Raw genomic sequence first — 25,290 nt, 5'->3', positions numbered from 1 at the left:
ATGGTCAAAAACAGAAGTGGAACTAAGGTCTAGAAAGTACTTAAATACTTACCGTTCCAGAGGGCCGTTCCTCTTCTCTGGTGCCCCCCAGGACAAGAGAACAGAGGTGGGTGTAGTTGAGAACACATGAGGTGCAGGAACACCTTCCGCAGGTGCAGGGAGAGTGCGGAAACTTGAAGAAACCCCAGATAATGTGCACCCCACAATAGTGCATGCTTCAACCTATACAAAGACAGAATACAGCCGGGGCATTTATTGTGCTACATCTCTACATTTGTTGGAATGTGGAATAGATTGTCTACCTGTTGTTTATAGGTTGTGTATGGTACAAGGCCTTCCACAGTGTAGCTAGTCGTGTTCCCAGCAACAGTAACCATTATGACAGAGGAATTTGCATAAAGCGACTGAACAAAGTTAGAATGTGAAGAAGAGTTAGTGAATCTGAAAGACAGCAAACCAGGGACCAGGCTGGTATTGCTTTTCTCAGTCATGTTAGACATTAGGATCCCTGGACTGGAACCTAAATGGGCTGTGATGGGTGATGATACCTCGGTGTTCAAGTCTGATGTTGTAGGTTGTAATCTTGGTTTAGGGCTTTCACTCCACGTGCTGTATGTTTCAGTTGCTGGGGATGTGATGCTTGGAACCAGAACCTTTGAAATAGTATCTAACTCAGTGTCTAGACTGATATAAAGGTAAAGAGTATAATTTCTGAGGATTCCATTTGGTTCTGAGGGTGCGGTCCATGTAAGTACAGCACTCCGAGAATGAAGGTCTTGGACAGTTGGTGTGTTGACTGGCCCCGGTTCTGGAAAGAAGCGCAAAAGACAAAGCATTGATGTATTTCTGTTTAAACCGAACCTTCAAAATCTGTGGCACATACTTCAGATATTCCTCTCTGACACAAGCGCGGGGAAGAAGCCACACAAGCCGAGCCTCTGTATGGAAGCTCATTTAAAGGTAATGCCCCCTCCGCCCTCCTCTGCCTGCATTTACATCCAGCTGAACCACTCCATAATGAACACACACACAGGCATAGAACATGTCCAAATGCATAGACACTCACTTTTGCCTTACTCATGCACACGTGCCCGCTCGCGCCCACAGTGCTGCCGTATAGAGGTAATGGTTCTGTGTGAAGGGCAAGCAGATCAAGGTGACTGAGCGGACTGAGGGAGCGTGCTGCGTCGCTAAGTGCTACCGCTAACCGCTAACGGCTTTCCCAGATGGCAAAGTGTGTGTGTGTGCGTTAAGAGTCAGTCGGAGTGAGAGACTAAAAGACGACTAGCAGCCGGTTGTACATGAAAGAAGTGTGCAAGCAAGTTACGTAAATGCGTGTGTCAAACAAGATTTACATAAGGCGCTCATTAAGAGTCTTAGTTGCAGATAATCCCCAAGTAGTAGTAAAATAATTGACATAGCAATGTTTGACACCCCATAAGTTTGCCAGACCTGAAAAGAGGTAACATATTACTTAGTTTATAGTTTATCATTTTATGGAACTGACTCTACAATGTTTTTTTTTATACAAACGGGCAGTAAACAGACATGGCCATAGGCACTTCACATGCAAATATAAACACACCTGTGGCGTGTGGATGTAAAGCTTGGTCCATTTTACAGAACACAAGTGCCAGAGCCTCAGATTTGACTGGGCCATTCTTTCTCATTTTTACTGAATTTTGGATGTACTCTGTTCTTGTCTTTTTTACATCTCTTCTCCAGTCGCCCTGCTAAATAAACAATTCACAGAGTTGACCTTTTGGGTTAACAGGTTTTTATGCCAGCTCTACTCAGCACTCACACTGATTCAATTACCACCAAAGGTCCACTGAACCCCAGGAATAATCTGTCTGTATATGCCCCTGTCTGAACATGTCATACTTATGTGTTTTTGAGGTTTCTTGCTTTTTGTGACTATAGCATCATGACTTTTCTCAACTGGATCTGTCAACTAAAACTACATTTGTGTGTGTGTGTGTGTGTGTGTGTGTGTGTGTGTGTGTGTGTGTGTGTGTGCGTGCGTGCGTGTGTGTGTGTGTATCATCATATTATATATATTTGAATATATTTTCAAACCTTTTGCTTTGAATTCACCCTGTCCAGTCTAAACAGGCCTTGTTGTTACCACTCATTCTCTCATTCCTTTGTCCTCCCTCCCCCAGACCACCTCTCTCTCTAAGTGTTGAGTGTTATTTAACCTTTACTGGCGCGTGTAAAATTCTGCAATTTGAAGGGCTGTTAAGTTTTTCAATTGAAATTTTCATTTAACATGCAGGTGATGTTTCCCTTTTTTCATTTTTTACTGAAGCATTACCGAGCATCCAGGGGACATGTGGCAAACCCACATTTAAGCACTATCCCTTGTTACTCACCGCTACTTTCCTGATTCGGCTGTATCCTTGTCTATTCTAGGCCCTGAACATCCATCTTTTCACCACTCCCTGTACACTGCTTTGCCCTTGTTCCCTGCCTTTTCAGGAAAACACAGTAGCAGGGGTCTAAACCATGAGTGCAACCCACCAAGCCTTAAATCACATTTATAAGGATTTGGTTAGCATAGTAATAACACAATCAAGTGACAAGGACCTGGAGGGCATTGGAAGAAGAATAGTGCATGTGTGTATGCATGTCATCTAGTGTCTGAGCAAGTAGATTTGTGTGTAGATCAGTGTGTATATATGTAAAAATACAATGAAGGGTGTCTCTTTTAGCCTGTACGTATGTGGCATACTTGGCCTCTGAAGGTGAGTCGAGGCTTCTGTAAGTCTTTATGAGGACAAATGCAGAGCTTTACTGACATCAAGATGCTTATGACACGGTTTAAAATGTCATGCAAGAAGGAAAAAAAGTATTGTTCCAGTATTGCATTATGTGCACTGTTTGAAAACAGGAGGAAGATGACTGAGGAAGAGGATTTTACTAAGACAGAAAAAGCTACAGAAAATAGTATCTGACTTTAAGTTTCAAGTAAAATGGAATATACATAAAAGAAGTATAACAGGCATGTCATTAGATATGAAGGAGTAGGGCTGAACAATATGGTAAAAAAAGAATCTAGATTTTTTCCCCCTCATATTGATTGATCTTGATTCTTGGTTCTATCATATTTTGTCTTTTCAAAAACAAAATCAGAATGGCTTTCAGTATTGATTTTATGAACCTAAACAATACTTACTTTAAATTTAACACAAAAATTTGCCACATTTCTTTCTCCAAAGTCCAAATTCTGCCCCAGACTGTTTTTAGAGACAAAGGTTTGATGAACCTTTTGATTAAAAAAAACAAGCATATAATTTATGATTAGACATGAGTCTATGAGAGTGAATCTCGATTAATTGCCCAACACTGTAAAATAATAAGTTAATTCTAACAAAAAGTATGTTTCTACAATGATTGTTGAGTCAAAGAGGCACAACTCAGTGTTCTCTTTGGGCCAGTCCAACCTGATATGGAGAAAGCCACACTGAAGACAAAAGCTGAAAAAGAGGATTTTAGTTCTTAGACTTAAATGTTGCCTTGATTAAGTATGAAGCTACACAGACAGGCCTAACATTCTCTCTATGGCACAAACTCTTTTTGTGCTCCTATAAGGTCCTGCATCACGTATACACACACGTTTGAAACTCCAGCGACGGGCCGGCTCTCAGATCACTTAGTGGGTGTTAACATGGGAGTCGACAGAGGAAAGGGAGCTGTCCAACACTGCTAGAGTTTATGTTCACAGGAGCTGTCCATCTGTTCTACAGCCGCACAAATTCATAGGCACCAAGTTACATTAAGAGGATGGATATAAAACATTAATTGAAATATAAAAAGAAAAGGAGTATGCTAGTCTCGCTCCCTCTTACTGTTCAATAATTCTTCTAGCATTCTCATTTGTCCATCTTTTTATCTTTTATATTCCACACTTCAGTCTTTACTTTGTGATTTTATCAAAAGAGGTTAATTTGGTACAGATATGACATGATTTTTAACATTTTAGATACAAATACTGCAATACACTGTGCTAATGTTTGCATTGATGTTGTCACAAATCCATAAATATTACAACCTTACCACTGACCTTCGTGCACCTAAGATCATATTGAATGACATGTCTAAAATGCTTCCTAAAATTGTCATTTTTAGTAGGCATGGGGATTAGGAGAAGAATGCAGTGCTCCCTGTCACAGCAGTGATGACAAGTGGACAGGTTTTATGGTGACAAATTATAGATCAATGTAAGGAAAATCCAGTCTACTTGAATGTTCTCCTGTCATTGCTTTGGATCGCTTCTTCATAAAATCTTGTGGCTCTGCACATAGACTTTATATATTGAGGTGCATATATTGAGGTCCCATCTACTACCTTTTATATTATTTCCTTAATGATTTCACAATCCCGGTGAATAGCTATGTTTCATGCATGTTGTGCATGTGCTCCAATAATAAATGAAAAATAAAAGTCACATTGGAACCAATCTACAAACTAGAAAAGAAATATCAGCAAAGACACTGAACATTTAAAAGGCTTCAACTTGATGTTCTAAATAACAATTAGTGAGTTTTGAGTTTTGGAAACTATAGAATGCATTAAAATACCTAGTAAATTATAGAATGTATCAAAATATTATTACACAAAATATAATTCTTGAAGAGCAGTTGTCTGGATTTGTTGTTTTGGTAATGTGACTTTAAAAGAGAGATAATAAAATGTGTCCTAAATTTCCAGAAGAGTATAAAGTAAGACATGTTTGTGTTTATGTATGTTGTACATAGACACAACACAAATATATGTCAGTGACTCCAATGTATGCAAATCTGAACTGCTTAATGATAATGTATGTGATAATAGTGTGGTACTAATTAATTTATAACTTAGTACTGAGGAGGCTGTTCCATTGGCTAATATGATTCTATTATACCAATTAGCCCACAATGACACTGGCTAGGTCACTCACATACTGACGCACCTTACGATGTTTGAATTCACCAATTCATTGCAAATCTGTTATGTCTTGTTAAATACTACTAATTAACATTTTACCAATCATTATTTCCCATTAAAAGCAAACTTATAAGCAGGTGCTGACCTGTTTGTAGATTTGGTTCCTGATTGAGTAAGACACATTACATGCTAATGTGCGAAGCTACTTACTGTCTTCTGCCGTATGAAAAGTTGTCCAGGGTCCAGAGGTCTGTCCGTGAAGATGTGACACAGTCACTCGAAAAACATACTCTCTGTAAGGTCTCAGGTCGTCCACATAAAAGGTAAAGGTGTCTGTGGCATTTTCCAACAGTCTAAAAAAAATAAAATAATTAACACAGTTAACATTAAATTTCAGTCCATGCTTATATTATTTTGGTGAATGGTATGTTTTAGTCTTGTTTTAATCATATATGTTATTTCCATGATTTTTTTTAAATAAGCTTTTGTTTCACACATGCTCCTTTGTCATGTTATCATACAAAGGAATCTAGGACAAAATAAAAGAATATTGTCATAAATGAAGGACCGTTGACCATTTAGCATTAGATGGATAGAAGGGATGAATGAATGAATAAATCAGAGAACAATGAGATTTCCAAAGCCAGAGAGGAGGAGGGCATGGCTGTCTGATATATAATACATGTAGCTAGTCATTTATTTATTACCGCAGAATGAGAGCCTCCTCTTCTTGGATTAAATTGCAATTTGTTGTCAGGGAGCATGTAATGAATACATATCAGATGCACACCTTCTAGCTCTCTTTTCTATCACATTTCCTCTGCCTCTCTCTTCCTCCTTTTCCTACCACTTTGATTTTTTTGTCTTTTTGACTCTACCCCCTGCTTCTCCATCGCACTTCCCACTCTGTTGTCTGATGTTCTGTCATATTGATGTGACATTTTTAGCAGTGCTGCATAATGTGGTCCTATATGTGTACCTAAGTACTGTATGCACGTCTGTATGTGTGTGGTGAAATCTTTTTGACCTCACATGTATATGCCGTGTACCTGAAACATGTGCCTGTCATTCAACTAAAGCCCGTAATAAGCAGACACTATTTGCATGTCCTATGTAAAACAAAGCTTTAACACAACTCCTCACCGTAACACAGACGTCTGTAAAGATGTCTTCTTTTGGAGGCCATACTGAAGAGGACCAGGTCCATTTGAGCGTTCTGGGGCTGACCAGGACAAATTCAGACTTGAACTGGTTGCAATGACTAACTGTGGTGGGGACAACCCATCTGGAGCTAAGTAGAAGAAAAAACACACAAAAAGCATAAAGACTATCTATTGAGCGGTAATAGATATAATACCCAGAAAAGTGTTATTAATTATAGCAAGGAGAGCAACACTAAAAGCAACACTGAAATACAAATGCCCCACATTAAGGACCTTTTATCAAACAGTCACAATGCCACACACTATAATTGCTTATCATTGTAATGAAATCCTGTGTGTTTGAAAATTGACACGAGCGACTTGATTCAGTAAGTGCTGTCTTTGTAGGGAAAACAAAGATGTGAAGAAATATGAGATCAAGGGACAACAAATCAAAAAAGCAAAGACTAGGAGCAGTGAACAAGTTGACTATGTGCAATAAGAGCAGGCCCCTCGATGTATAAAGTGACCCTCCAATCAAATACATGCATTTCTGGTCACCACAAGGAGCTTCTGATTGCACAAGACATCTTGAAGCCAAGATAGTTGTCACAAACACTCATGTGCATGAACAAGCCTTTGAAATCATTCTGCGACAGCTCTTTCAATGTTTTTTTCTGAATAACAGTAGTTTGTTAAAACAAGTCATGACTCTATCGATGTCTAAATGTCCGACAATTTCATCTACAACCACCAAAGTAACACACAACTACATACATGGACACATTAAACATATACTCCAGAGACACACACTGCTGCTGAGTCTATGTCTCTCTCATGCTGTGTTAGCAGGTACAATATCAGAGGTGTCACTAATCGTTTTAAACTATGCACTTTTATGTTCGGTTCACACTCCGCGCTCCTCCTCCACTGCTCCTCTGTCTCATGCTCGGCTATCTTCTTTCTGTTCTTTCTTACAACAAGGACACATCAAGACAGTTTGCCTTAAAGAAGTCTAAAGAGATGCCAGAGGCACAGAGGTAGAAAGAAAGATAGAAAGAGGAAACGTCTGGTATTTAAAATTTATACTTTCTTATGCCTTTGTTTTGAACTTGAACAGTAGAACTTTTCGAAGTGTGTTTGTTATTGTTCTCTGACTGAAATATGGGTGCGGTGTGGTCCTGGTCTAACGATTAAGGCCTTTTGTAACATAATTCAATCATTTTACACACAAAGGTCAATCAGAAAAAAATATATAAATTGATAATGATGTCTTGAGAAAATAACCTGTTGGTGCTGTTGTGATACTGAAGGGCAGGCTCTGCACGCAGCCTTGACTGTTGCATCCTCTGATCCAGAGGGTGTAGTTGGAATAGGGCTCCAGGTCAGTCACAGTTAACCAGCTTCCCGCCACTGCATTTCCATCCACAACACGATCTTCATCTAAGAACAAGCATGTTCAAAACATATATTTAAGATGAGATTAAAAAGATTAAAATATGTCAAAATAAAAGTTTTGTTTGTATTTCCGCCATTGCGCTCATTAAATATATATCTATTATTATATATATATATTTTTAATCTATACTTCTATATTTCACCAAACCTATGTCTTTTTGTTCTCCATGAAAAAACTGCATGTTTTACCTTTGTTTTTGTAGTACAGTGTGTAGGTAAGATTCCCATTTGGTCTTGGTGGGGCAGTCCAGCGGACTCGGACTGATCGTGAGCTGTGATTGGTCAGCTCTAGGAGTATGGGGCCCTCTGGGGCCATTTCTAATGTATGCTTCTCTGTCTGATTAAAAGGAAGAGAGAATGAAAGGACACACAAGCATATTAATACTCTTGCTCAATTTAATATTACACACTGGTAGGTAGCCATGTGAAATACAAAAAGTAAAAGTCTCCAGCTGACATGTTTTTTGGGAAATAGAACAATGTATATTGACAAAACCGAAATACTTGAACCAGTTTGAAACTGAATTTCACTACCCTTACTGTCAATTGTCCTCCACCCTTTTTAAGCACAAATTGACCACTCTGCTCCTAGAGTTTTACGTCACAGCTTTCTATTTCAAGACCTACTTTGCTGTTAGCATTTGTTCTATCCCCAGAAATGTCTGTAATCCCTAAACACCTTCTATTTCGGATTTTATTTCTCTCCATTTCCCATCCGTGCCATGTCCTCTCCTCTTTTCACCCCTTCATCCTGTTCACCCCTCCTCCTCCCACCTTGCTCTACTCTTGTTCTGCTGTGTCAGCTGGTCTGACTGTTTGACTAAATATGGCATCTGTATTGGAAAAGTGCCCCAAAATATGGCCTGTCGTCAGAGACATCATTGACTGCAGAGTGGCATTTCCTTCCAAATGTCACTGTCGCCACGCCAGCCCTCATTATTGAGCTGTGTGAATCGATCACCTTTATGACATACAGTGACACACAGGCGTGCTCCACAATTTGAAATGATTGCACTGAAACAATGGCTAATCTTTGTTCACTACTTGATTATGAAGCAGGTACATTCGTAACTCACTAACCAGAGGTCCTTTTCCACAGCCGCGCGCAGTACAGGCCTGTAAGCGGAGAACATGTTGGCTCCAAGGAGAAAGTCCCTCCACCACAAAAAACCTCTCAGACAAACTCGAGTTTAGAATAAGGACTCCGTCCAGCCAAAGACCATAGCTGGTAATGATACCTGTCAACAAAAGTAAAGAAAGCCTTTTAACATCTTTATGATAATGCAAACTTTGTTATATTGTAACATGGTATGTTGTAACCCTCAATTTGCCACCTGTTGATTTTGTACAGTCTATGGTACACAAAAAAGGTTGTACAAATTAAAGAGTAAAGTGAAATAGACAAGGATACTGTTACGGCAGTTTCCTGTAAACAATGATCAAGTAAAGAGTAACCAGGCAATAACTTGAAGGAGAAACAGAGTCTCTCGGTCTCTCTCAAAAGGTGGAAGTTTATTCACGTGCACAGTGGATAAACACCCTCTCTCACCCTAAGACAAGGTCGTTCTGTCCCTACCTAACTTTACAATTGCAAAGTACACCTTTTATAGGTGGTAACAAACATAACATAATCACAACCCAAATCAGCTCAAAAAGAGATAGACCAGACTATCACGTCTGTGATGGTTCCAGCTCTCTCTTCAGAGGTTTAATCAAAGACCATTTCCACACCGAATCAGGTCCTGACACATTAATTGATGATTAAGAAGCGCCGGACAGTAGATATTCAGTATAATCAGGACCCCATGTTCTTATCCCATCTGCACACAGGAGAACAACAAAGATATTAATTCCGTGACATGTCATGGCCTAAAACAACATTAGAATGACATGACATGACCCATTTTCTGCCATTACAATACGCAAAGATATTTGGGTGAAGCTGGATTGTTTCCTCTTCCTCTGGTAAGGTGAACCAGGTTATTATGACTATTTTAATAGTTTAAAGTAGAAATAGTAAAAACGACTTTCTCTTTCTGAACATACACTGGAGGAAGTAATTAATGGAAAATAATTTTCACTCATTTGATTTTGAAAAAAACAAAACAAAGTTATTCTGTCTACATGATTTACAATTTAAAAACGCGACGGAAGGGTGAAATTAGGGTCACTGGATTACAAGGCAACTCATAACCGAGTGAATTTAAAGTGTTCCTGAGCCATATCATGAAAAGGCAAAGAAATGACAAATGTGACCATAGGCGTTGTGAGGATAAATGCTCTTATACTACATTGAGCATATGGCGGATGATTCCAACTTAAATGATCACATGCACACGTAGAACACAGACCCACACTTCTATACACTTGCACAATAATGACATTACATTACATTCACCTAATAAAAGAATGAAACAGTGCAATGGCAAATGTACTTTCCTTAATAAAAATGCATACAAGGGGCTCAAAAGATCAGTCCTAAGAACTGAGGGTCTATTCTGCTTTAATCATGTGTGGGTTTTATTATTGCGCGATACAGATACACGCACCTATCAAGGAAATGAAGACACAAAAGCCCCCTTGGACAGCAACTACATCTGGGAAGCTCTTAATGTAGCCAATCATCTGCGTGTGTGAGCATGCGTGAATCTGCAGGCCTGTGTGTGCGAATAAGCCCGTATCAGTATAGGTTGTAATAAAGACAGGTTGGGAAATGAAGCAGCGAATGCATAACAGGCTTATTTCCCCTCTTTGTCTGCATGTTGCCCCGACCTAATCCCCGGGAGGATTATCCCGCACAAATCCCAGCGGAATTGGGGAGAAGGGGGAGAGAGACGGAGAGAGGGAGAGACAAATCTAACTCCCCACCACCCCATCAGCATCATCGTCATTGTGGCTGTCCATTTATGAAAACGAACGGATGAAAAAAATGGCATTGAGCATTTTTTTTTTTCTGAGGAACAAAATTAAAGCGTTTTAAGCATGAGATAATAGAGTAATTGTGATTAAGTGTATCCCTTGTTATAAATTTCTGTCATCATACGAGAAAGGGCTTTAAGTAATTTATCCAAGCTAATATGCGCACACATCACAGGGTTTATGGCGCGAAATGCACTCGTGTGGCATTAGGCGTAAAACACACACAATTCACATTAGGCACAGACACATTATAGAATTACACATACTTTAACGAGCATGGTAGTAACGCTGATAACATGGAGTTGTGCATATGCTTAAGACTGTGAAGTGACAGAGAATGGTTTTATGACTTTATTCATTTAGGGTCAGTAGACAGAACAATTGTCTGTAAAGACTTAAAATATGTAAAGCATAATTTATGATTCAAATAATGTTACTTGAAGTGCTTATTTGTAATAAAGAAGAAAATACTATAGTAATGGTGGATAAGGCAATAAGATACTTACTTTAGTAAAAGGAGTCAATTAAAAATATGTATTTGATGTTAGTTCAATATGTGGATATAATAACTTACTTGACATACATTTTGTGTACAAATATTGTCTGGTTGAGACGGCAGATTATTATTATTTTTCGAACAATAAATTGACGTTTAAACTATGTAATGTTCCAAATTAGAGCCTTGTCATTCTCTTGATTTTTCATGATTTATGATTTCTCACTTGAAAATAAAGACAACAAAATATACCTTAATACAACATCCCGTTAATTAAGATATTTAATAATTCAAATTGTGCTGTTATGTATTTTGGTATTTCAAAGAAAACCGAGTGAAGTGCTATCAAACATCTCAGAGTGGGCCTTTAGACTGTGCACCTGCAGTTCTCAGTTCAGTCAAAAGGGAGCACTTTTCATCCACTTAAAGCTCCTCGGTGAAACACTGGCTTCGCTCACAGACTTCTGTACACTGTCCCGCTTCTGCATTCCAACACATTGTTTTGGCATGACTGTGGAAATATCTCTCTGGCCCAAATGGAATGAATTAATGAAAAGATCCTATTTTATAATTTAGCTATTTTAATTTGACATATTTTAGCCTCACACCAAAACAAAAAAAGCGAAAACAGATGAAATCTAGGAAAATAGATGATAAATGAATCATAAAAAGAAAGCATTTCCCTAATTTTTTAAATTTTGTTCATACAGTGTAAATAATGTCTTACCATTTGGAGTATTGGGGGGCGTCCAGCTCACGTTGAATGCATGTGGAGATATAGGAGTGACCAAAGGTGCTGGAATATCCTCTGGAGTGCTCTCCTCTGTCTTAGCACGGCTGGGAGGGCTCAATGTACATCCACCACCCGTACAGGCCTGAAAAGGACAGAAAGAACAACAATCACAGACTTCAGAGATGAGTGTGACAAATAAGAATAGATGGAGACTCACTGCCACGGTGACATTGTATGCAGTTCCGGGGGTTAGATTTCGTAGAGTGTACTCTTCAGAAAGGTCTGTGCTGTTGTGGACTACGATAGGTCCATCATCAGACCACACAAAGATGGAATAGTGCTCCAGAACCCCATTCACCTGAGACGGACGGGCCCACCTGGAGAAATGTAAGAATAAATGCAACAAAACTTAGTATTTTATGTTACATTTGCCTAACTAATGTACATTTAGTGTTTGTGTGCCGTACTCATTTTGATACTTACTTGTATCATAAATATATATATATATATATATATATATATATATATATATATATATATATATATATATCATACGTATACATACTTGATACTTGAGACATACAAATGAGAATTTTCATTGGCAGAAAACACAAGCCATTACTGCGAAGAGTTTCCTTGTCAGACGCTCTTCTTTTCTATATTTAGAATGAAATTCCTCTGTGGTATGAGAGAGGAAGGTGGCTAGAAAGGTAGTGCCAAAAATATCACCAATTTAGAGTATTGGTTTCAAAAGGCTCCTCCTTGAACCGACACCTTAACGTGGTGGAGGGGTTTGAGTGCCTGAATGATCCCAGGAGCTATGTTGTCAGGGTCTCCTACGGCAAACAGATCCTAGGTGATGGGTCGGACCAACAGTGGTTCAAAAGCTCCTTATGAACAGTCGAAAATCAAGGCCAGTTAAATCGCCTGGATTGGCGTTACCGGGGCCCCATCCTGGAGCCAGGCCTTGGATGTGCGTTCAATGGCAAGCGTCTGGTAGCCGTCCTCCCATGAACCCACCACCTGCAAGAGGATCCATAAGGGGCTGGTGCAGAGAGATCTGGGCAGCAGGCAATGGCCTCGGCGACCACATCACCTGGAGTTCAACCAAGTGAGGGTCGCGTCCCAACGCCTTCGGGTTGGGGACTGGTCTCTCACTGTTGCGTTGGCCTACTGGCCGAAAAGCAGTGCAGAATAAACGGCCTTCTTGGAATCCCTGTTGTTCTACTGGGGGACTTCAACGCCCACATGTAGACGACAGTGACACATGGACAGAGGTGATTGGAAAGAACAGCATCCTCGATCTGAACCCGAGCGGTGTTCAGTTATTGATTGTCCATAACAAACACCGCTGGATCCGCTGGAGGAAGCCGGACAGACTTGGCACGTCCAAGCGCATTGTGAGGGTCTGTTGGGAACGTCTTGCAGAGCCCTCTGTCAGCAGGGTCTTCAACGCACACCTCTGGGAAAGCTTCTCCCAGATCCCGGGGGAGGCTACGGACGTTGAGTCCAGGTGGACCATGTTTTGACCTCCATTCTCAATGCAGCTGCCCTGAGCTATGGTCGCAAGGACTCAGGTACTTGTCGCGGTGGCAACCCCTAACCCTCGGGTTGGACACCGGAAGTAAGAGATGCCGCCAAGACTTCTGAGGTCGGCGGGCCAGTGCCGCAGCTTGTGCTGTCGCAAAGGCAAAAACCCGGGGCTGGGAGGAGTTTGGGGAGGCCATGGAAGAGGACTATTGGTCAGCCCCAATGAAATTCTGGCAAACTGTCCGGCGCCTCAGGAGGCTCAGTGCTTCACCAACACCGTTTATGGTGCAGGTGGAGACCTTCTGACCTTGACTGGGGATGGCGTAGGACAGTGGAAGGAATACTTTGAGGACCTCCTTAATCCCACTGTCACGTCTTCCGAAGAGGAAGCAGAGACAGGACTTGGAGGCTGATTCGCCCATCACCCAAGCTTAAATCACTGATGTTGTTGGTAAACTCCTTGGTGGCAGGGCTCCGGGAGTGGATGAGATCTGCCCTGAGTACCCAAAGTCTCTGGATGTTGTAGGACTATCTTGGCTAACATGCCTCTGCAACATCGCGTGGCGGTTGGGGACAGTGGCTCTGGACTGGCAGACTGGGGTGGTGGTCCCTCTGTTCAAGAAGGGGGGGGCAGAGGGTGTGTTTCAACTATAGGGACTAATAGAGGGATCACACTCCTCAGCCTCACCGGCAAGGTCTATTCCGGGGTAATGGAGAGAAGAATCTGACCAATAGTCGAAACTCAGATTCAGGAGGAGCAGAGTGGTTTTTGTCCTGGTCGGGGAACACTGGACCATCTCTATACTCTCCATCGGGTGCTTAAGGGTTCATGGGAGTTTGCCCAACCAGTCCACATGTGCTTTGTGGATCTTTCGACCGTGTCCCTCGGGGTGTCCTTTGGGGGGTACTGGGCCCTTAGTCAGAGCTGTCCGGTCCCTGTATGACCGGAGCAGGAGCTGTGTTTGCATTGCCGGCAGTAAGTCAGACCTGTTCCCAGTGCATGTTGGACTCCGCCAGGGCTGCCCTTTGTCACCGGTTCTGTTCATAGTTTTTAAGGTCAAAATCCTTAGGCGCAGTCAGGGGTCAGAGATTGTCCGGTTTGGGGACCACAGGATCTCATCTCTGCTGTTTGCAGACGATGTTGTCCTGATGGCTCCATCAAACCCGGACCTGCAACATGCCGCCGCTCTATTCGCCGCACCAGTGAGTGACAACTGATAAAACTTCAGATCAACAAAGGGTCCACCGCCTAAATAAAACTGATGTTAATTCTACAGCGTGCGCAGATATATATATCTTTCCGGGTTTCTCGGTATCCAATAGAACTTCTCTCCGTTTATCTTCCCGGTTACTGCACCCAGCTGCCACATATACCTTCACCATTTCAGATTCAAATTGTTGTCTTTATATACGTTGTTTTATCATTGTTCATTGTTCTAAGTTGCACCGATTCACACAATTAAGTTCCTATGTTTGTGAATTCTGTTAATCAGCAATGGCAATAAACCCTTCTGAGTATTTATGAGGGTCTATTAATGACTAACAAAACTTGCATTTAAATTTGGTAAATTTTGCTATCCCTTTGATGTTTTATACATTTTCAACAGTGACTGATTAATTTCTTTGTTCCCCTCATTACAGAGCGCTGATATGAATGACTCTTTGTGTGTATTTTAAAGCACAATTATTGTAACTTCAGAGAACGATTTATGTGCAACTTAATGGTACAGTGCTTTATGCTGGCTTCTGAAAAATAAATAAATAGAATGACTGGGGCACTCTACGTCAGTGGTTCTCAAACATTCTACACCAAATACCACCAAAGAAAAGATTTGGCTTTCTGAGTACAACCAGATCTAAATCAGGTCTCAAACATGGCTATTTCAGGACTAAATTGTGGCTAAATCAGGTCTTCATTAGGAATACATTGTTGCCACAGAAGTTTTAACTAAGAAATTACTCAAAGGAGGTAAAAATGTGGGAAGAAATGTATTAAAAATTACAAAAACACAATAACTGAAGAGGTGTCCGCGTACCACCTAAAGGACGTTGCTCAGTACCAGTAGTTTGAGAAACGCTGTTTTACGTCATTCCTCACTATTTGGAAATCAGCATTTTTGTGTAGTGAAAACTTATTTTTTAAAGGGTGAAACGCCTACAGTCAGAATAGTGCAGACAGAAAGATGCATACGTTTTCATTACATAACTGGTGTGACTGGATTTTGATAGTGAAAATGTAAAAAACTAGCTGAAATCAGCAAAGTTTATAATTAGCAGTTCTAGTCTGATTTGGATGGTGCAGCTTCTAATAATATTAACCTTTCTCACAGTCTTTTCCTTTTTCCTCTTCTACCTCAGCTTTTCTCACAGACAGCGAGATATTGACCACACATGATCTTCCAACCTCTAACTTTTACCACTTGCCTAATATGTCGATATACAATCTTCCCACATATGGTGATTAAAATAATAACAAGTAATATTCATGACCTCATTAATTCGTGGTATGTTGTGCAATATTTACCCTGTTACAAAATGCTACATTGCCTTTGTAAATGTTATGCAAATTTACTCATTAAGCACACAAATTCACACAAGATCCATCTTTCCCTTCTGCCCTGAGGAACCTCCAGACTCTTTATTGTGTGACTTAGCCTCTGTCCATTGTTGCATGTACGTGTTATGTGTGTGTCTGCTTTTCTGTCTGTTTGTGTGTGTGTGCATGAGTGGCATGGTGCCCTCGTGTGGTGAGTCTCACTGTAAGTGACAATCGGGACACTAATGGCTTTCTCACAGATTGACTCTGCAGATTGACACACACACACACACACACACACACTTGAGCAAAGACCAGAAGCATTTGCACAGGAACATAATGTGTCCCTCCTCTTTATAGGTGAAAGGTCAAATGCAGAGGAATATTCTGCATGGTAAATCTAACTGCAGAATGTCACTGATTCTCTCTTACCTCCAATGTCTGAAAGTATACACTGAGAAAACTATAAAACATTGTATTTTTTACTTTGAATGACGGTAGTTACAGTAAATGATCTCTCGTCAAGCATGCAGGGATTAGTATTTTCATTAGACATACCTGATGTTCTAGGTTTATCGGGGCTTGGGACTCACATAAAAAGGGTGCTGGCGTTTGGTTCGTTCATCATATTTGGCTTTATCCATATATATGACATATTTATTTAAATAAATAGATAACAAATAGAAACAAATGTCATAACAAGAATAGTCTATAGCTATTTTGCATACATTTTGCTAATCATATTAAACAATAGTAATACTACAAAATTATTCTACTAGATTGTGTTTTAATAATACAAAGGTTGCACTTACTCCACCAGAATGGTCCGTGAATCCAGGAGGGTGAGGGTTGGCACCTGCAGAGGGCCAGGGGGAAGCTGGGAGGTCACCACTGTTGCCTGTGAACTATTGGTGCAGCCCGCTGAAGTACATGCACTCACAAACAGCACATGAGTGGAGTACACAGCAAGCCCTATATTCAAAGACACCAGGAAAAAAAAAATCAAAATAGTAATATTCAGTTACATAATACATAACTCGTATAATCCCTATCAGAGCTTTTTAAACTACTAATTTCTTTGTAGTCTCAAAGCAATTTCTCATCGCTCTTTCTTTTGCAATCTTGCCCTCTATAACACGATCTATTCAAGCACATACTGTATAATTAGTGTGTCCATAATCCTCCCAATCACTGTGAACATCAGACACTCTGCATTATTAACCCAGCATGGATGATATGTGCTCTGGTGCCTTCATTAGCTCCTACAGACACATACAGACACTGATGGCCACTTCGATGTTTTGCCTTTGCGTGTCCAGATCAGTAATAATCACTGGCTCTTCTATGGCTTCCTGTGGCTCTACAACAGGGTGTGTGAGTATGCATGTGTGCTAATGCAGCTCATTCTTTGTTTCTCAGACGCTTTATTTTCATGTCTGTTTAGGGCTCTTGTTCACAGTGCTATTCCCCGGGTGAGCGCTGCGATGCTCTTTCCTCTTTCAAATGCTAATCCTCCACATTTTTCCCTGTCTTCACTCTTCCCCCTCTCTATGCACACAGGCCCTGTCACCACTTCACTACGGCACAGCGTTGCTTACCAGAAATGTTGTACTGTTCACCCATACCCTTGTAGACAATTTGGCTATTGTGATAGAGGCGGTATTCTGTAATAGCTCCATTGGCCCTACAAGTGAAAGATGTAAGAGGTTAATATATGATTATTTCTTTGATGCCCCATACTTGACGTTACATTTGTTGATTTGCAGTGCTGCTGATGCTTAATAAACACTGGAAATTTTTATATGTACTTTGTGACAACAAAATCTGGCAAGGCCATGATTGTTTTATGGCGAAAAGTATAAAGAGTACTAAACCACTGCATGAACAAAGTATGGAAAATACATTACATACTTAGCTGGAGGTTTCCAGGTAACATGAAGAGATGTGGGTGATGAAACAGTAACAGGAGGAAAAGCAGCATCTGGAGCTAACAATGTTTTAAAAGAAGACATTTATTTCAATATTGTTGGATCAGACTGCAGTGAGATGCATTATTTGGTGTCTCCTGAATAGCATTGTGAGCACACAGTGATTGCATACCTTCTTCTGGAGTGGTGAGAGGAGACTTCAAACCACCATCATTGTCTTTTTGTGGACTCTCTGTGCAGCCAAAGTGGGTACAGGCTCTGACAGTGACACTGTACCGAGTAGCGGGAGTGAGACCATACAACACACCTGTAGAAGGACACACAAAATTGAAAAAAATAGAGCCCTGACTACCGTATCTTGTCCATACAATGGCAGTTTTTCAAATGTAGGCAACAGCTGTAGGGCCCCCAACCAAAAGGGGCCCCAACAGAACAATAGCCATACAGATGAAATACATCAGCACATATACAATAGGTTAAAAGAGCATGTTGACTGGGCAACCAGAAAATTATTAAATATCTTGGTATGGAAAGTCAATTGTTGGACTCAAACTCTATACTAATTCAAAAACTACTATTTAGACATAATTACAATTGAACACAATTGAACAAACAATTCAGCTCGACACAATAGCCCATTATGCCGGTGTCCAAGTGCAGCCGCATCACAGGTACCTGGGGAGAGGGTTGGAAAAATCCCTGGTTAGATTATCACTAAGGCCACTGCAAAGTTCAGGAAGAGCCGGGCGCACTTACCCACTGATCAAGAGTGAGTTTTAACACTAAGCGCTTTGGTCAAGTTTTGTCTGGGACAATTAGTTTAGCGAAAGCTAAATCTAGGGAGGGGGCAGACGAGACTGGGTCCGTTGTTAAAGATATATACGCTGAGCACAGACGTGTGCAGAGGCAGATAGCGCATTGACGCCTAGGGACAGTTGACGTCTAGGAACGGTCAAACATAGGAATCAACATTAGAATCAATCTAAAAGCTATGTGCCCATCCCAGAGACACCTGTCACGCTGGCAATGTCAAATAAATAAGGGAAAGAGTGTCTTGAGTGTCTGCTAGTGAGGTCTAATTTGGTTTTCCATCTGGTGGATCACTAAGCACGGACAAAATGTATGATTCATATCAGAAAAAAAAATTAATTTAATGAATTTAAATGAAGGTTTTGTGATTCTGTCATGACTTTGTGATTTTAATGCATTTTTTTCCTGTTGTGTGAAGCACTTTGAATTGCCTTGTGTAGGAATTGTGCTCTACAAATAAACTTGCCTTGCCTTCCCCAAATACTGATTGTGCAAAAGCAACAAATTTTAAGCCACTAAAATCTTCTGCTAATTTATTTATTCATCATTTATAGATTTATTTTTATCAATCAAATGTTCATGTATACAAATATTAATAGAACAACCATCCCTAAAAACTTTTTGAACACACATTTGACTTTAAATCATGGTCAAACTAAATGTGAGCCATGATATAGAGACTGTAAATTGTGAAGCTAATTTTCACATTTGACTAGTGACATTATATAAAAATTGTAATTTAAGACTTGTTTAAGGAAGTCTTTGATAATTCATTTAATTTTGTTTCAAATTATAGTAATCAAACTTGTATGTGTGAATATATTCACACCATTTGTTCAGTGTATATATTTTCAAAAAGTTTGATACTTGGATATGAAATCTTTACAAAATATCAAATATAGTATAAATAGTCATGGTGTTATGGTATGTATGAAAAAAAGTTCCTCCTAGCTCGTAAAAAAAAAACAAAAAATCCAGATTAATAAAAATATAAACTTATCGGTCATGGCGACAACTACCACAACAAAAAATTGGTTTTAAAGATGGACTGAGAATAGAATAGTTTGATGCCCCACTGTTGCTAAGCAAACTTTATCAGTTTGGCAAAGAGCAGAGAGTCTCCTCCCATTGTAAAGCCCAACTCGTCCCTCTGCTGTTTTTTTGTCCTCACTGTCATAGGCTTTCTATTCCTCCCATATTTCCATAGTCATGCTTTTACGTCCCATTGTTTCCGTCCCTCCATCTCTCTTTTCCTCTCTCCCTGTTACCCATGTCTTTTAATTCAATTACAGGCCAGGGCCCCACTCCACTGCCATTACACCCTCATTTGCTTTCAGTGTTTTTTAGCCATTGGTGTAATTCTGCAGTCAGGTGTCGAGGCCATCATAAATTAAGAGGAAGCCTTATCGTGGTGGACTTAATGTCTGCCAAAGAGAGAGGATGGGAATGGGCAGAGGAGAGAGAGGGACAGCGGAAGACAGAAACAGAGAGCTCATCTTCATATTTGCCTGGAGACATAGGCGAGTGGGTGAGAGGAGGGACGAATAGCAGCAGCGGATGCAGACATCATCATCATCATCATAAAAGAAGAAGTGAGGAAAGATTGAAAAGTGAGCAACAACAAGAGAGAGAGAGAAGGACCATGGCCAAGGTATGACATCACTAGGGTACTCCGGAGTGTCTTGTTCCAAAAGGAGACTGTCTTCTGAGGCTGGGGACTTGCCAAGAAACTGTTAACAGGAATGTCTCCAGTGTGTGTGTGTGTATGTGATTTTAGAGCAACACATAAATAAAGTAAGAGCATGTGTTTACAAATGTGTTTTATACACAATAATGTTTTATGTGGAAGTGCTTAAAACTTTAAGCTTGTTGCTGTGCAAAACTAGCCATCAGAGTTTTATTGTCATATAGTAGTAAGTAACCAAACATAGCTATAGACTCTTCAAATATACAAGATAACAATATATAACTCCCTTATGTTTTTCTCCTCTCAGATGCTATAGTGTGATATTAAACCACCACAAACATTAAAGGTTACAAAAGGATTTTGTGCCATGGTTGTCCCAGATGAGAACTCAATGACAGAGGTTTGTGATTTACCTGTGAAATTTCCATTAGCAAGGTACGTGGCGGTGATTGGTGTTTCTTCAGGATTATCTAGATTATAGGCCTTCAACTCGTAATAGTCAATCATCCCCATCAGTTCATCCATGGGTGGAGTCCAAAGCACATTGGCACTGAACCCATTCAAATTCTGAACTGCTCTGGGAGGCGGCACTACCTGAGGAACTAAATAAAAGTTTATTTACAGAAAAAAATACTCTAGACTCACTTCCAATAAACAATTATACAACATCATTGTTTTGTTTATTTAAAGCAAATAATAAGCATTTACAAAATACGGGGGGGCTTATAATGTACAAAAGAAGTCCCCCACCACCCACATGTTTTAATAGACTCAGTAAATCAAGCCTTACCATTAGCATAAATACTATTTATGAGAGCAGTAACTTTTTCAGCGCTGATTTAATACACCGGGCTATTCATCCTGGGCTATATTTCACTGCAAGCAGCCTCCCTATTCCTCAATACTGCTTCTTTCACTGACACACTCTGCAGTTCGGGAACGTCTACCCTCTTTTCTCCATCCTTCACTCTTATTGTTCTATATCACTTCCTCATAGCCACTTTCATTTTCAGCATTAATCATCTCGTCATTTTTCATCTCATCCTAGACAGGGATACATTCGTTGAAGGGTTTTCAAAATAGGGTAATATAGAGGTGCTACAGGTATAATATAAACAAGTACCTTCAACAAAAAACAACAAAAATCTTCAAGAAGCAAAGTTGTATTCATGTTTATGATGACTTTATGGTACACGTTTCCATATTGTTCTAAATGTTTTGTCTGACATCCCTCATCTTCTTTATCCCTCTTTCTACCCAAGCAAAAACATATGATGGCATGTGGGGACCTACCAGTGTATCGTTCACTACTAACGAGCTGCTTTATATTACACAAGGGACCACACGGGCCATTCTGGGTTAACAGCCTTTTACTGGGATGCCCTTTATAGAGGCTTTATCAATCTCTCATACTGTCAGGCACATGGAATATTACTGCCACTGAATTTTCTCACATAGTGTCAAAAATGTTAGTGCTTAAATACAGTCTTAAATACTCCAGTCTCAGATGTACAAATGAAACACTTGATACCATATCTGCTAAATGTAGTATTTAAACATTTGTTGCATGATTAGTCTTCATAATAACTCATTTGGGTGAGTTTGGTCAGTTAATCTAGTGCATCTGATTTGTGCAATTCATGTGCAGGAATCTACTATTTTGTTCCTCTAATATTTCTGGTGAAGTCAAAAGTGGATTATCGACCTAATTGTTCAGTTACCTCTTCCTTGACTGCGTCCTCTCTGCCATGGCCCCACAGACCATCCTCCAGCACCCAAGGCCACATACCTGTAAAAGTACTCTTAAAAGAACAAAAAAACGAAATATGAATAATGTTTTTTTACGTTTTTAAATTTTCAACTTCTGGAATCAAAAAAAATAATTGAACATTACCTGTGAAAGGCTGTAAAGTATAATCAATGGCTTGTGTCTTTTCCCCAGTATAAATTAGCACTGAATCATTCCCTCTGCAGTTGTAGCGACTTTCACTGCTGGGACATCCTCCTAAGGACACTCGAACAGAACCAAGGGAGGCAAAAAACAGGTTCACAAATGGACTGTTGCCGGAGTTTCTCTCTTCACTTATGGAAACCCTTCTTATGCAACCACCAAGACCTGTGGGTGACAACAAAATGTTAAAGCTAAAGTTTATTTTTACCTAATATAAAATGTAATACTTCTCTCTGTGTGTACCATGTTTGTGACTTTGGCTGTCCAAAGCATGGTGGCTGAGCTCAGCGGGCACACCCCCTAAATAAAGTGGGGAATCAACTTGTAGCTGCACATTTTGTCCATTGCCCCTCATCATGTCCTCCCAGTCATCGACAACACCAGAGAGGAGTGAGCCTTCTTTAGTTACGGAAAACTGTTTCCAGTCTCCATCACAGTAGCCAAGCCCCGCCCACATGCCAAGATATGTTACTTCACCTTCACAAGACACAATGAAGGACAGGAAACCGCTGTTCAGTTGTACCTAGTAAAATAAAAATTGTAAGATGCATATTTGCTTGAATATTAAATTCATATATTTAAAGTCTTACCAGCATGTAATCGTCTCTTTGTGTATTGTAAGTAAACAGTAACAGTGCATCCAATTGGTCCGTTCTGAATTCCAAAGAGATCTTAAAGTTTTCTCCTCCTCTGAAGACATTGTTACTTAATTCCAGGTAACCTAAAACAATCATTAGGTTTGTATATGTTACATATCCAAATGACAAAGAATTAACAATGAAGGACATATCACAAAAAAGCATAAGAGTAACTCAACCAACCATGGCCCAAAAAATGAGCTCCATCCACAAGTTGAGTGGGGCAGCCCTCCCAGCTCTCGTATGCCGACACCTTCTTTGTGGCTGAGGTCCAGTTGAGGGGTTTCCACTCTTCAAAGGGGCTGTCCATCATCAGAAAATGTACATCTCTCAGGCAACCTGTGAAGCCTTGTTGAACCAGCTCAACTTCTGATAAAAGATGAAGAATAAAGTCTCCTTTAGTCACTATGTCACTTCTGCACAATGATATTTGTGTAGTTTTCTTTGCCTAGAGAGTTTAAGAAAAGGGATGGCCAGTTGATGAGACATTAGCTTGTTTTATTGTTGTATTATTGGCCTGTACCATACCATAACACTATGACTATGTTCCATACAACTATTGTGCCTTTTCATTATTTATATTTTATATTTTGTAAAGATTTCATAACCTTTTTTTGCATGCATATAACATAACAAAAAATATACAGTAAATGTAAAAAAGGAGGGGCAGGAAAAGCCCAAAAACCCAAACAGGCTTTTATTAAAGCATGCACCTAATGAATAAATTAAATGAACACATAATTGTAGTTGTGCACAGATACAAATGACATGTATTCACACATACAAGTTTGATTACTATAATTTGAAACGAAATTGAATTAAATATAAAATACTTACTTAAACAATTCTTAAATTACATTTTTATATAATGGCACTAGTCAAATGTGAAAATTAGCTCTACTAAATATTTTACACATATTGGTAAATAAAGGGAAAGAACTCATACTCTCATGCTGAAAACCTTAGGAACAATTCAAACTAAACGCATACATCTGCCCTGATAGTTCTTGTGTGAAAAACCTAGATGTGCTTTATAAATTAGTACCCCTGTTAACACATTTTAAAATAATCCTTTACATACAGTAGTAAAAAAAAACTTGATATTTTAAGGTATACATTAGCTGATTGACTGCATTCACCTAAATCTCTGCGTTGCAAAGTGAAGTCCTCAGGCAGGCCTCCAATGAACACTCCTGTGTTTCCCCCAATAATGGTGTTGCCATTGGTTGCTGATGCAGTACCTAAAAAGGACACAAATCTAGTTGTTGATATAAAAACACTATTTAAAGAGAAAAAGTGAAGAACACAGAATGTTTAAATCTTGTTCTGGTCTAGTGAATGAATAACAATAGTAAAAGTGAAGTGCTGGACCTTACACATGAAACCATAATCCTATGCTTACATTAATGGCTTCATAAACACATTTTTGTTGCGAGAACACAATGGGCCTATATATTGAGAACTGAAGAGAATAAGTAACCTTTGTAATGGTTGTCAATCATGACTGTTCCCATGGATCCTTTTCTTGTTGCTGTGACGGTGTGCCATTGGTCGTCATGAAGTGATCCTCCATTATTCACCGACACAGTTACTGGGGAACCCTAAAAACAGAAATATCCATTTATTTAAATTTACAACAACTGTTTGGTGTCATACTTAATTTAAAAGCATCACTAAAGTTACATAAACTGTTGTAGTCTTCTTCTTTATGAGCTCCATTGTGAAGGGTTAATAGTAATAACTATAATTATTAAACATTATTAAATATAGTTAGCATTAAGCTATGCTAAACAACGCTATTTGACATCTACTAGGTATGACATTATCTTGAACAGCTTTTAGCAACCAGATAAGATTAAAAAAACAAGTCTAAACAGTTTGTTCACACTTGTCCAGACACTGATTCATATTGTTGATTTAATGATGGGATCAATAAATGTATGAACGCCAAAATATATCAGCCTCTGACATCTTTACTACCCGTGCTAGAACACTTTACAAGACAACAAGAGGCACTGACTGCGCACAGCACCACATACACCTAGAGTAACATTGGTGGTACTTAGTTCTCAGTGTTTTAAACATTAAGTTAATAATAATATTAACCTGTTTATTATTATTTATATTTCTTTTGAATACAATGGCATATCCACTTAAAGTATAGCTCTATGTGTGGACGCCCACATGTGCATGTATTTATGTGCATAACTTTCTTGTGTCATGCTAAATTACCCCCTGCACTGGTAATCCCATTAGGCTAACTCAACAGGCTAATAGAGGGAAGTAATGGGCCCAGCTATATGTATCTAGGGGAGCACTAATAAGCCGTGACACCACTCCCACTGTTAATTATCCAAACTAGCCTAAACAAAGGAATCCACCCTATTCGAAAATACACACAAATAGTATATACACTAGGCATTTAGACATAAAAAAAATATTTAAAGATACAAATGTATACCACCTAGAGATAAATAATGACAGTAGTGTCATATTGATGAGAGTGATTGCAGCAACAATGCATGTGTGTAAT

General features: G+C 39.5%; 1 protein-coding gene across 1 annotated transcript in view; it reads right to left on the bottom strand.

The window, feature by feature from the left end:
• Positions 1-25,290, bottom strand: part of ush2a (Usher syndrome 2A (autosomal recessive, mild)) — a 117,565-nt gene that overhangs the window by 55,248 nt on the left and 37,027 nt on the right. The window contains exons 30-50 of the mRNA XM_072464874.1: positions 24,238-24,358; positions 23,897-23,998; positions 22,941-23,126; positions 22,710-22,840; positions 22,363-22,642; positions 22,063-22,284; positions 21,890-21,970; positions 20,582-20,770; positions 17,844-17,978; positions 17,655-17,730; positions 17,342-17,427; positions 16,556-16,715; positions 11,895-12,054; positions 11,672-11,819; positions 8,610-8,767; positions 7,719-7,866; positions 7,359-7,514; positions 6,073-6,220; positions 5,140-5,282; positions 303-808; positions 53-222 (exon numbers count right to left, since the gene is read on the bottom strand). Coding sequence (XP_072320975.1) covers positions 53-222; positions 303-808; positions 5,140-5,282; positions 6,073-6,220; positions 7,359-7,514; positions 7,719-7,866; positions 8,610-8,767; positions 11,672-11,819; positions 11,895-12,054; positions 16,556-16,715; positions 17,342-17,427; positions 17,655-17,730; positions 17,844-17,978; positions 20,582-20,770; positions 21,890-21,970; positions 22,063-22,284; positions 22,363-22,642; positions 22,710-22,840; positions 22,941-23,126; positions 23,897-23,998; positions 24,238-24,358 — 3,506 coding nt within the window. The remainder of the gene's footprint in view (positions 1-52; positions 223-302; positions 809-5,139; positions 5,283-6,072; positions 6,221-7,358; positions 7,515-7,718; positions 7,867-8,609; positions 8,768-11,671; positions 11,820-11,894; positions 12,055-16,555; positions 16,716-17,341; positions 17,428-17,654; positions 17,731-17,843; positions 17,979-20,581; positions 20,771-21,889; positions 21,971-22,062; positions 22,285-22,362; positions 22,643-22,709; positions 22,841-22,940; positions 23,127-23,896; positions 23,999-24,237; positions 24,359-25,290) is intronic.

The sequence above is a fragment of the Eucyclogobius newberryi genome, unplaced genomic scaffold (genome assembly GCF_026437365.1).
Source record: "Eucyclogobius newberryi isolate DKJ021-1_F unplaced genomic scaffold, fEucNew1.0.hap1 SCAF_5, whole genome shotgun sequence".
NCBI lineage: Eukaryota > Metazoa > Chordata > Actinopteri > Gobiiformes > Gobiidae > Eucyclogobius > Eucyclogobius newberryi.
This window is presented reverse-complemented; position numbering and strand designations above follow the sequence as displayed.